At 53.9% G+C, this 12,764-nt stretch overlaps 3 protein-coding genes across 3 annotated transcripts; 2 read left to right on the top strand and 1 right to left on the bottom strand.

Moving 5' to 3' along the window:
• Positions 1-3,052: 3,052 nt before the first annotated feature.
• On the top strand, positions 3,053-6,836 carry PHYSODRAFT_341458 (hypothetical protein; the record flags this gene model as incomplete). Its single annotated transcript, XM_009539766.1, has 13 exons — positions 3,053-3,229; positions 3,276-3,979; positions 4,022-4,313; positions 4,350-4,862; positions 4,897-5,151; positions 5,183-5,401; positions 5,450-5,548; positions 5,647-5,688; positions 5,726-6,061; positions 6,102-6,157; positions 6,205-6,568; positions 6,621-6,661; positions 6,740-6,836. The coding sequence occupies 13 exons, from the start codon at positions 3,053-3,055 to the stop codon at positions 6,834-6,836; spliced, it is 3,195 nt and encodes a 1,064-aa protein (XP_009538061.1).
• Positions 6,837-7,863: 1,027 nt separating this feature from the next.
• Positions 7,864-8,133, bottom strand: PHYSODRAFT_531417 (hypothetical protein; the record flags this gene model as incomplete). Its single annotated transcript, XM_009539765.1, has 1 exon — positions 7,864-8,133. The coding sequence occupies one exon, from the start codon at positions 8,131-8,133 to the stop codon at positions 7,864-7,866; it is 270 nt and encodes an 89-aa protein (XP_009538060.1).
• A 3,672-nt stretch (positions 8,134-11,805) lies between these two features.
• PHYSODRAFT_289085 (hypothetical protein) lies at positions 11,806-12,689 on the top strand (the record flags this gene model as incomplete). The annotated part of the gene is made up of 3 exons (XM_009539764.1): positions 11,806-12,105; positions 12,159-12,406; positions 12,512-12,689. The coding sequence occupies exons 1-3, from the start codon at positions 11,893-11,895 to the stop codon at positions 12,687-12,689; spliced, it is 639 nt and encodes a 212-aa protein (XP_009538059.1). The 5' UTR covers positions 11,806-11,892.
• Between the last annotated feature and the right edge of the window lie 75 nt (positions 12,690-12,764).

Genomic DNA, 12,764 nt, shown 5'->3' with positions numbered 1-12,764 from the left:
CGATCCGATCGGGCTTTCCTGCGATTAGTGCGAAGACTTCCGGGTTCGAGGATGCGTGGACGCCAAGCCTCCATCCGGTCGCGGTAGATCCACCAGTGTGGATCATACATCGTAGGAAGTAGTTTCATCCGACCGCTTGACAGGGCCTCCCATTCACGATCCGAAATACACCAGTGCATCCACGGCATGGTTTAGCTCCAGTCAGCATTTGAATATCCTCCTTCCAGAGTTCGTTAGTTGCTCGCAGATCCCATACCGTGACCATCCGGCCTACTTGAGTGTATCTGTCGTTCTGAAAGAGGTACGGTAGAATCGTAGCATCACGAGCAGCACGAATGCTTACAGCACTTGCTGAAGAGAGCCACCATGGTAGTAACCGAGTAAATACGGTGTACAGGTCACCATTGCTGTCCTGTAGCCAACGCTTGCATTGGGCATGGGTACCCTCCACGGCTGAGGTATCACGATACTCAAAGTGCTTGTACTTGTTCGTCCAACACCGGACGATTTTAGTCTTGTACTTCCACCAATGAGCCTCCAGGTAGGCCGCCAGAACCGGAGACAAGTCTTTCAAAATCGCACATTGCAATTCAAAGTCACTTTCAGTGCTTGCTTCCACTGCCCCATAGAAGAATGACATGAAGACCTCGGTCTGCCAAGTATTTTCCCACTTATCTTGGTCATGAAGGGGGTTCTCCACTTGAACCTGGCCGAGAACGCTGCGAGCCTTTGCCAATACGTTCTGGTACAGATGCAATCTGCAGACTAGTGACGGAACCTCAGGAAACACAGAGTCAAGAGCATTCATCACGGCCAATTCACGATCGGTTAGATTGACCGATGGAAGTTGGATAACATGCTCGTCAATCAATTCGCGAAATCGCATCAAAAACCAAGTGTAGTCATTGTCTTTTTGTCCAGGTAAGAAACACTGCGTCACGGGCAGAACAGTATTCATTCCAGTCATTGCGATGTGGCAGGTCGTACTTGTTTGTCTCGGACGTACCATCCATTATCAGAACATCACAGTGTAACTTGTACAGGCGAAGTGTAGCAGGCTGCGCCCACAGCAAATACAGAAGCTCGTTTGTGGCTGGGTTGATCTCATATCTGAAGAAAAAATTGTGATTGTTCAACAGAGTAAAAAGAGCTTCAAGCGGGGTCTGCGTCGCCATGGCCTGCTTCCTCGCCCTCATTTTGAGGTTTCCAATATCTTTCGGGAGCACAAGAGAACCAGGGGTGCTGTGGAGGATGGACGCTCGAATCTTGGCCACTGGAATTCCGGCAGCTGTCTGACCGACAATAGTTTCCATGCTCTGTTGAGTAAGCGATAGACCTGCTGCAGCACGCTGCCGGTGTGCGGCGTGGACACGAACATCGTCTACCGCAGGGTGATTGTGTACCTCACTGTTATCACGAGTGTGTACAATTTTCCAAGGTCCCTCGATGTCAGAATTAGAGACCGCGCACATTTTTAACCGCATGGGGCATCCACAACGCTTCGAGCCACGCATGGACCGCTGTCGCTCGCTAACCACCAAATGCTGCGTGCACTTTGGCCACCCTGCTCGATCGCACTCATAGTTGCGCGCCCACACAATTTTGGTACCAGGTAAATACCGAACCCGTCGTCGAGAGACGTTGTAATGGTGCTCCAATGTCCACTGATGTATCGCTGCCTCAGCTGCATCGTGCGATTCGTACGTAAGCTGAGGTGGTGGCGGAAGAATGTAGATTTCGTCCACCATACGGAGGTCGGTCCCACTCATTCCGATCTCACCGGACTCCGTTTGCGCTACGTCGTCTGCATCGACCACCGCTGAGTTGTCGAGACGCTTTTCCTCCTCATTACGCTGATGAGTACAAACCAAAGCCAGCAATTTGTCTTCAACCCAGTCCAACTCCGAATCTATTTCATCACAGACAGGTAGATCATCGTCCAAATTGAAGTCAGGAAAGTCGAATTCGTGGACGTCGCTGGAGATGTTGAAGTCTTCTCGTATCAAGTCCATGATAGAGTATTCGTCTTCGCCATCACTTTCCCAATCTCCGTCGTCGTCAGAATCCCATGGTACGACTCAGCGTTCACGCTAGCGGCTACTCCATCGCTATCAACGTCGAAATTTCCCAGAACGCTAAAACCCAGGTCACTGACATCAACCGAGACACCGGCCGAAACTCCAGCCGAGGCACTAGCTGAGAACTCACTTGCTGCGCAGCCGACAAAAGCTGCCTCGTAGTGAACATCAGAGTGGCGGTAAGGCATCGATACTCGCGTCTGGATAGGTGTTGTTGTTCGTAGTGTGTTGGTCTGCCGACACCACGTCGGATGCTGGATGTGGTAGTAATGCACGTTTCGGAGTAGATGTTGGTGTTCTGAGAGTAGTGCCTGCCGACAATGCGGGTGAAAGGATGCTGGGGGTGCTAAGACGAAGAAGCACTGCCAGCTCTAGTGTCGTATCGGGTACAACTATGTTTATAGCATGTAACGGCCAGGTAATTACCTCGTAAAAACGACCGAGGCGAAGAATCTAGCAGTGGTTCCAGCACAAGTAGGCGTGTTAAATCGACCCAATCGGATCAACGGGATGCCTCGACCGACTAATCCGACCCGATCCGGCAGTGAATCGCCTGATTCCGATCGACGCCGACTCCGAGTCGATTGGATCCGCTCGTCGATATGTGATTACAAAGGTAAAACCTTTTATAATAACTTATAGTCTAGATCATAAATAGAGGTGGATTCATATAGAAAGGTCCTCAGAAGCATCTAATTGGCTTAAAACAAGCGATTAAGAACCAATAAGATATGTGTTCTCTTTATCCTCATAGCTGACACTACCTGGGCACGCCTGCGGCTCCTGCAGGTTTTCGCTCGCCCTGTTGGCCCTACGACTTCACCCGAGCGCTTCCCCGCGAGCGTTCTTCTTGAGGATCGCGGGACCGGAGAGCAAGAGCAGCGCCTGGCGCCACAGCGAGCGCGAGGGCTCGCGACCGGCCTCCCTCGGACTCATTTGCGCGCAGCTGAAAGAAGGTCGCGGATGCCGGCCCGATGCTGGTCGAGAGCGTTCGCAAGTTGGATCACGTGCTCAAGGTCATCGAGGCGGCCAAGCGTCGCACCATGATGCACATGACCAGCTTCGCGGCTACTCTGACGCTGCTGAAGCAGGCGCTGGAGGCCCTGTTCGCGAAGACCGACGCCAACCAGACGCGCATCCTGCACTCACGGGTTCGCTGCCGTACTTGCCGCTGTTGGATCCTTTCCACACACACAGCTGCTGACTGAGGCCAAGCCGAAGCAGGTCCAGGACGTTGAGCGTGTCAAATGCGCCATCAAGGACAGCCAGCTGCAGCTGCCCGAGTACGCTACGAGCGAGGAGACTACCAACCTGCAGACGGTGGACGACGTTGTCGATGAACTTATTAACATGCCGTTGATGCAGCTCGTTGACTGGACTGCGACGTGGGCAAAGATCGCGGAGCACCACTCGAGCGCGACTCACGTGCTGGAGTTTGGACCTGACCTTGGCGTGGCGAAGCTGAGCGACAAGTTCGCGGAAGGCCTGGGCATCGAGGCGGTGATGGCGACCGCCAAGCACCCCGTCATGAGCACATCGACGAAGTACACCCCTCACATCGGCCTGCAGCAGTTCATCGACGCTACGCCGACCTTAACGCCTGCCGAGGTGATGTGGGCAAAGAAGTTCGGCCCGCATGTGACTGCGTCGGGCGGGCTCTACAACAGGTTCACGCACGCGCTGAACAAGCCCCCCATCGTGGTCGCGGGTATGAAGCCCACGACGAGCCTGGAATGTATTGACCTCGTTGCAGGAATCCAGAACGCGGGTTTCCACGGCGAGCTTGCGGCGGGTGGCCTGTCGCGCCCGAACATCTTCGAGGACGCGGTGAACGAGCTGGTGTCGAAGATAAAGCTTGGTCTTGGCATCACGATCAACATGCTGTACCTGAACGCGAAGCAGTGAGGCTTCCAGTTCCCCATGGTTCTTCGTATGCGCCACAGCGGCGTGCTTATCGAAAGCATCACAATTGGCGCTGGTATCCCAACGCAGGAGCGTGCGCTTGAGATGATGTCGCAGATGGATGCCGTTGGCATCAAAGTGGTGTGCTTCAAGACCGGTTCGGTGGACGGTATCCACGCGGTGCTGAAGATTGCCGCGGCGATGCCGTCGATGACCGTGATGCTGCCGTGGACTGGCGGCCGCGCTGGTGGCCACCACAGCTTCGAGGACTTCCACCAGCCGATGGAGGAGACGTACGCCGCCATCCGTCGCGTGTCGAACGTGCTGCTGCTGGTGGGCTCTGGCTTCGGCAACTGGGAGGACTCGTAGCAGTACCTCACGGGCGAGTGGAGTCTGTCGCGCGGCCACCTGCACAAGAAGCCTGCGGATGGTATCCTGATGGGCTCTCGCGTGATGGTCGCGAAGGAGGCTGCGACCGCGCCGGCAGTGAAGAAGCTGCTGGTGGACACTCCTGGTATCGAGTCGGAGCTGGAGTGGGAGACGAGCTACACGGGCGTCGTGGGCGGCGTTGTCACGGTGACATCGGAGCTGGGCGAGCCGATCCACGTGGTGGCCAACCGCTGCGCGCTGCTGTGGAAGGAGTTCAACGACAAGTACTTCTCGATCCCGCGCGAACAGGTGGAGCTGGTGCTCCGCCTGAACAAGCAAGACATCATCGCGCGCCTGAACGCGGACTACCAAAAGCCTTACTTCGGCTGTAAGCGCAACGTCGAGACGGGCGAGGTTGTCCCGACGGAGCTGGAGGAGATGTCGTACGGAGACGTGTTGACGCGACTGGTCGACTTGACCTACGTGGAGGTGGAAGGCAAGCCGCAGCGCTGGGTGGAACGACACGTACGTCTCGCGCGTGAGCAAGTTCATCACGCGCACGGAGGAGCGTTTCCGTCACGAGAGCGCTGGTGCACTGTTTGACCAGTCGGAGCTCAAGTCAAACCCGCGCGAAACGCTGAGCGCATTCATTGCGAAGTACCCTGCGACGGTGTCGACGCTGATGTCGGTGCCGGACTGCGACTTCTTCCTGGAGCTGTGCCGCATGGGTGGCAAGCCGGCGAACTTCGTGCCTGTGATCGACACGGAATCCAAGACAAGGTTCAAGATGGGACTCTCTGTGGTACTCGGAGGAATTGGATTCGGTGTCGGAGTGCGACGAGCAGCGCGTGTTCATCTTGCAGGACCCCGTGGCTGTCCGCTACGGCACGGAGGTGGACGAGCCCGAGGTGGATATTCAGGGAGGCATCAATACTGGCTTCATCAACGTCGTGAAGGAGAGCGATGCGATTGCTGCCGCACCGGTTGCTGCTGCCAAGCCGATTGTGGACATCGCCGGTGCTGAGGTCACGAAGAGCGAAGGCAGTGTGGAGGTGTCGATATCCACTGAGGAGGACACCGATCTGTCTGCTGACGAGTAGATTGCGGCGCTCGCCGCGTCCGTGCGCGACAAGGACTGGCTGGAGGCGCTTATCGTGTCAACTCACGTCGTGGAGAAGAAGATGTGGCTTGTGATCCCGGTGCGTCTTCTCCCTCCGGCGGCCATAAGTACGTGATCGATGTCGCCGGTGTTCGCGTGTTCGACAGCCCCAGCGACATCTCGGGCCCCGTAATTTAGATCACGAAGAAGGAGGCGTCGAATGTCGTTGTGGTGAACGAGGTTCGCCTGGCGGAAGACTGGCGTCGTGGCGCTGTAGATGGCGTTCCAGTACTACCCTGAGCTGCCATGCTCGATCCACGCTGAGGGCAGCGGCTTCATCGACAAGATGTTCTACCCCTACTTCTGGGTGACCATCGAGGGCAAGGAAGAGGAGTCGTGCGAGGCGGCGTGCACGGAAAGAGTGATGTCTCCTTTCACGGCCGACTTCAGCATCACAAAGGAGGAAATCGTGGCGTACTGTACCGCGTTGGGTCTCAGTAAGGACGAGGAGGGTGCCCCCGCCAACTTCGTGACGATCGTGCCGTGGCGTCCGCAGATCCGGTCGGTGTTCACGAAGGAGGTGAAGGCCAACCTGCTGGGCCTGTTGCACCTGGTGCACCTGAAACACGTACAAGCTTCTGGCATTGCACAAGGCGTCCGCGACGTTCCTGCCTGACGACGACATCGTGACTCACGATGCTCACGATTCGTGAGCATGTCAAACGTCGGCAGTCTCCCCATCTCGCCAGCGGCAAGAACGTGCACGGTGGCCCTCATTTCGCGCAAGACGGTGGGCGAGCAACTGGAGGAGGTGCTGTTGCCGCTGGTGGAGCTGCACAGCGAGTTCCTGATCCGCGGATCGTTCAATGACTTTGAGCCGATGTTTTTGATCGACAAGCCGACGGACGATTTCGTGACCAAGCGCCAGAAGGATGTGGAGATCCTGAAGGCGAAGTCATGGCTGAAGCTTGCTGCCGAGGCCTCGGTGAGAGTCTGTGACCACTTGTCGTTTGAGCTGACGACGAAGAAGCATTACGCGTCCATCAACTCACTGAGCTTCGTGGAGGCTTCGGTCGTGCTGTGCCGTGAAGAGGCTGGTTCGAAGATGGAGACCGGCATGGTCGATTCAAGAGGAGGTGAATGCGAGCCCTGTGGTGGCGTTCCTGCGCTAGGTGCAGTATGGTATGATGAAGCAGGCGCCGATGGCGTTTGGGTTCGAGCAACCGAGGACTCCTGGTAGCGGTCCATACCCATGGTAACCCCGGCAGAGCCCTGGTCATTGCGAGACCAGGTGCCCTGGTGGTATTCACCTGCGCACGACATTCGGTCTCTTCATCCTCGAGATGGTGCGGAAGAAACAGAAGTCCATTACGGCGCACTTTTGGTGAACCAGTAGCCCCTGAATCTGGCGACCATGCGGTTCTCACGAGTACTTGGAGTTCTCGTACTTCGAGAACATACACGAGGGAACGAAGAGCCCATAAGTTGTGGAAGCGCAGGACTAGATGCAGTTGCAGTTCACGACAAAGGCTTAGCCTATGTGGAGCTATTGATGTACATGCTTACACTTGATTAAGACGCAAGTGATTAAGACGCAAGTGCCCCTGTTCTAGAAGGGCAGAGGACTCTGCTCCGTGAAGATTTCAACCCTTCCGACGGCGACGAACTTGGGGGTGTGCACAGCACGTCGGTGACTTAGTGTGGGGGGTGGCCGTCTCCTTCGGTGCAGAAATGTGGGCTTTGCTCGAGCTTCGTGACGTTGTTGGCGGCCGTCTAAAACTCGTGGGCGACATCGGCGTTTTACTTGACGATGGCTACAAGGGCAGACTGGAAGTTGTGATCAAAACTATGCTTCAAGTTGGAGTACAGACTCGTACGAGTTCGAGGCGCGTGGAACGGGTGCTGCTTGTTCATGTGGTTCACGAGCGCCATGTCGGTGTGCTTACCGTACTCGATGCGGGCGTTCGCGGACGCTGGCAGCTCCACCGTCGACAACCCGCCCGTGATCATGAATAGGGCCGACTTTGTGGGCAGCTGGAATGGACTGGATTTGTTGGATATGTACTACATATTATGTAGTCGATTGGAGGATGGCCCGGACTTGGAGAGCTCAAGTTGAACTCGAGGACCACACGAGCTCTGGCCAGTAGCACGGTCGGCGCGAGAGGAACGAGGTCGAACTGGTCGACAGTCATCTTGTTCTCGCATGTGGTAGTCGTGGATTCCGGGAGGATTCTGCAGCGCAGAACTATGGATAACGAAGGCTTCACGATAGAATTATTGAGTCTAGACGGCTTCGAACCGAACCTCGCCTACAGCAGAGTCGTCGAAATGAATTGCACTGGAGGGATGATGAATCAATAGCGTGTATTTGGTTTGATATGGGTCCCTATGGAGGTGATGCGTGGGTAATGACTATTCGCTGGTCCCGTCGGCTTCAAGTTTGAGAGTTGCTTCGTTGAAATCCAGAAACGATTGCAGCTCAGAGATGGCTGTGACGGCGTCGTCACCGAGGCGTGCGCGTCGTTTGCTCACTGTTGTACCAGCTGCTGAAAAAGCCTGCTCGCTAGGAACTGAAGTCGCCATGACAGCAAGAAAGTCACGGGCCATGAGCTGAATTCTTGGAAACTGGTCCAAGCTTCTCATCCACGCGCAAACTTCGTGGCTGCTCGTCTTGGAATTCATTGTTTTGTCGCGATGAGCCATCCAACGGTCCAGCTCTGACGCGAATGATTCTCCTTCGAAGCTGGCAGGCTCGTCAGACCCGAACGTGTCGTCGATCAGCTGGAATAACGCCTCTCCAAGTGCAGCGTCGCGTTCTTCCTGCTGGGTGAGACGAGGCTGCTTGCCTCTTGTTGCTGGTGCTCGAATCGGGCTTTGTAGGATGAGTCATACACGTCCAAGACGTACTGCCGGATGGTACCCATGTCGTCAACTATGCTTGGGAGAAGTAACTATGCCCGTGGATCCAAAACAGCGGCTATCTGAGCTTCGCGACTCTTTACATGCGTCGTGTACTCGTCTAGTTTCGACTTGAATGCCGTCGCGAAGTCTGCAGTGAAGCTGGAGTTAGCATGGAGCGCCACCTTGGCAGCGTGATTGGAGATGAGCGTAAAGACGACCACAGCCATGCCAAAGGTTGGATAGTTTTTTCCAGACATCATGGTAGTTGCGGCCTTTACGGGTGTGAGGAAACTGCAGAACTCGGTCAGCATTGCCCAGGCTTCGTCTCCGAGAGAATAAGCAAGCCGGTCGTCGGCTTTGATGGCGTAGTCCGTGTAACCTTCGTGACCTTCACGGATGCGGTGGAGCAGTTCCTCAATCGGCTTGCGCAGGTGGATGGCTGACAGCACCATTTCCCAGGTGCTATTCCAACAAGTAACGCAGTCGAGTTCAGGCTGACGAAAGGTTACCTTCAACACCTTGCACACCCTTTTCAGCTCTTCGTTCAGCGCAATCGATTCCGTCAGCTTCTTCAGTACATCTCGAATGAGGCAGCTTTGCCTTGATCGACCGCACCATGCTTACATTGTTCGTAGCATTGTCGGTAGTGATCGCCCAGATAGTGAGTAGAAGCGCTCCATCTATGGATTTCACAACGTCAAGGAGGTGGTCAGCTAGCCGAACACCAGTATGGGGGTATTCCACACGTATGAATCCTATGATGACGGATCGCAGGTTCCAGTTGGCGTCAATCCAGTGCAGCGTCACCACCATGTAGCCTTTTTTCGCTGGGGACATCCACAAATCTGTGGTAATACTCGTATGACTCGCACCAACATCCTCTAAAATGAGGCAGCGCAGGATGACCTTCCGAGTCAGGTTTTTCTCCACCTTCCAGCGCTGGATTGCGCGGCTTCGGACTGTCTGGCGGCAAGGTACCTTGTAGGACGGCTGTAATGTTGCGCAGAAAGCGATGAACTTGGGCTGCTCGACGGTCAAAAATGGCTGAGCGTTCGTCACGACCCAGTCAACCAGAGCTCGATCGGCGTCGGCTTTGCTGAAGTCACTCCCTAGGCGCTGTTTCACCATACATTCGAAACCATGGTAGAATAGATCCGTCTGCCTTGATGTGCTTGCATCCGTACCACCGCCGTACTCGTCTCCGTGGTATTGCTTGAGATGGTTACGCATTGTTGTGTGAGCCGTCGAGTTCCAGACCTGTGTTTTGCCCTCACGCTCGCAGCACTTGCAGGAGTATCTGCCATTACCAAGCTCTTTGATAAATGGTCAGATGTCGGAACGCTTGCGTGACCTCAGCTCACTGGAGGTAGTGGATCTTTCTACAGCGTTGTTGTGGCCTTCATCATCAGCATCATGGATATCTTCGTCGTCAACGAGAGTGTCGCCTTGCGCGTCGGCCATCCCTGGTCACGGTCGCAACGAGGGAGGGGCTCAAGGCCAGATTGTGTATCCGGATCCGGATAAGCACTTCGACCCGACTCGATCGAATCGATTCGATTCAAATCGACTGGGTATCGACTCGCGTTTTAATGATTTACCTGTTATAACTAGTTTAATGCCAATGTATCGAAAAACCAAATCTCGCAGGTCTTAAGCCTGTTCGATTTGTATCGGATTCAGCCGATTCGATCGATTTGAGGAACGTGTCGACTTGAGATCGTGCAAATCCGATTGAATTGCGATACCCAATCGTAACGATTAAATTTTTAGCATCACTAACACGTTCTGATGTATACCTCTATCACTTGTGCTGCACAAGTGATAGAGGTATACATCAGACCGTGGCAGTAGTCTCTGCGTGTTTTAAAACAATTCTAGGTTTCAAATTAATTAAAGTGTACATATCGTAACCAAGATAGTACGCTTTGTCATATAAAATATTCTGCTAAGCCGTAGTATTTTTGTAAGCAAAAAGCATTCGCACGCGCATGCCAAAAACAAAGTAAATTTACCTAAGTGAACATGTATTTGAGCTTAAACATTCTGGCTAGAGGTCGAACCGTGTTGAGCCAAAATATGAGAACGAAGCGTGCCTTGCACCTCAAAAACTTGGCTGCAATAGTTGCAGGGATATTCACCGCGGCGATTTTGCTGCTCCCGCCGAGCGATACGATGCGCGAGTCCATCCGGGTTCTGCAGGCAGAAATACCGGTACTGCCGAATTCGGGCCGAAACTCGTTCGGTGCGACCGCAGTATTGGCATACTAATAGCGAATTAGACACCACGCCTGGTCTCCAACCAAGGTCTCGAAAAAAACAAGTAGCAATGAAGCCTATAGTTGGAAGTAGTATACCCCACACCACTATGAAATAAATCGTCACGAAACACAACTGCATATCCAGTAGGGATCTCCAATTCAATCTCCATTTCAGGGCGGGCAAAGTCAAAGCAGCGGGAAAACAACCGCAGTCTTGTCCCGGGTTGGATGGCAATATTAACACTAGCCGGAATGCTGCCCGGGTAGCGGGCATGCATAGCAGCTCGCACTTCGTCTGCATAGTCTTGATGAGGTTCCTGGTATAGCCCCCAGGTCGCGAGGGCATGTACGAAAACGCACAGGGTCTGTAGTTGGAGTCGCGGGTAGCTGCATCCTCAAGGATTGCAGCGGAAACACGTCGAAGGGGAGGTGTCATGCGCTGAACTCGCGATTGACTTCTGAACATGTCATCTGCGGCTCCGCCTACTTCTCGAAACACAGGTCTGTAGACTCTGCTTCTAGGTAGGGCTCATCAATAGTCGCTTGGGAAACTTGCAGGTAGAACACGGCGTAGCCAGACGCTGGGAAAGCAGGGCGCACCATCAGCACGACGAGATCTGAAAAATGGCAAGCACTCAATCCCTCTTAATATTTGCTGGTAGTCTAAAGTAAACTTCGCCTCGGATGCTTATTTATAGTAGAGCTATGATCGTCGGCAACGGTATCATTTCCACAGAGCGTTGCCGACGATTTCGGTACATGCACCTACCGTAATTTAGATCTCATACTACAGACAGATCTCTTACTTCATACTAGGCATTAGCCAATCTCCAATTATAGTATCGCCAGTATAGACAAATTAAAGCCCCCGTAACCTGGACATCTTACGTTTTCAATCAACAAATTTTGATCTCTCCAATTTCCAGCCAGCAATGGCTGTAGCCTCCGTCAAGAGATTTGAACACGAATGCGTATCGCGTGCTCGTTACACCTATTTACCCACTCTGATTGGTTTAAAATGCGTCTGTCATTGGCCTCCTCCTTCACTGGCCCTCACAATTTGACTCCCTCAACCCACAACAAGCAGCTGACGATGACAAGCAACCTGTGCCTCCCTGCTACTGCTGGACCTGTATTACAGACTCCGTCCCGTGGTCGCCTCGATGGAGACCAAGTTCGAAGTGCCTGCACTGCCTTTTGAGCAGCACATGAAGACGCGATAGGCGCTGAACCATCTCCCGGATCTACTGCTGGACGGATTTGCTAAGCTACTGGACGAGAAATGCGTGAGTCAGCTAAGTGTAACGCGAGAAAACCTCAGCTCGACGATCCGTGTACTGCTAGAGGAGCCTGGACTATGGCAGGCGCAGCAGCGCATTCAGCAAGAGGAAGCCCAATCAAGTTCAACCAGCATCGTTTATCACTGGCAATCAGATGGGCGCTTTCATCGGATGCCGCAGGATTTTGCTTTTCCACAGCTAGATGCGCTAAGTGTGTGGCGTATTTGGTGGCTTGGCCACCCTGCTGCCGGATACCCGGGCGCTGCAGCCATCTGACTTCACGAAGACCAACCGCAAGATGTTTTCGGAATGGACGGTGCTGGTCCGACATATCGTCGCTGGTGTGGAGGCAAGTACAGGGGCGAGAATGCAGCGACCAACTTCACAACGTGTAGCCGACGATCTCTACCAACTCGGCAATGCTCATGTGCCGATGAAGCCGCCTACACATGCGGCGAAGCAACGGCCCGAGCGAGCAGTAACCACACTGCGACGAATCCGGCAGGCAATCCACGAGTCGAATCCGGAGGCGAGGCGTGTGCTGTTTCGTCACAGGAAGCGCACTAGAAGCACCAAATAGAGGTTAACAGCATTAACAAGGCGTTAGTCGTGATGACGCAGCACATTAGCTCGTTCGATAGATGCTTGTTCGTCTTACCTCGCCACCGTTCCCGTCGAAGATGCACGACAATGGCCCCGCAGTGAGTACTGCCCTTTAGTGATGAGAATATTAGCCAATCAGACGACGTTCGTTATGCGTGTCACGACCCGGTTGCGGGATCTCGACACAAGTCAATGATATCGCGCCATTTACCCAGCTCATCAGTTGAGTTCTCATAATACGTAGGGTATAAATTGAGCAAATGCAGCAAAA

This window comes from Phytophthora sojae (assembly GCF_000149755.1).
Source record: "Phytophthora sojae unplaced genomic scaffold PHYSOscaffold_14, whole genome shotgun sequence".
Lineage (NCBI taxonomy): Eukaryota > Oomycota > Peronosporomycetes > Peronosporales > Peronosporaceae > Phytophthora > Phytophthora sojae.
The sequence above is the reverse complement of the archived record's forward strand: the minus strand, read 5'-3'. Positions and strand labels throughout refer to the sequence as shown.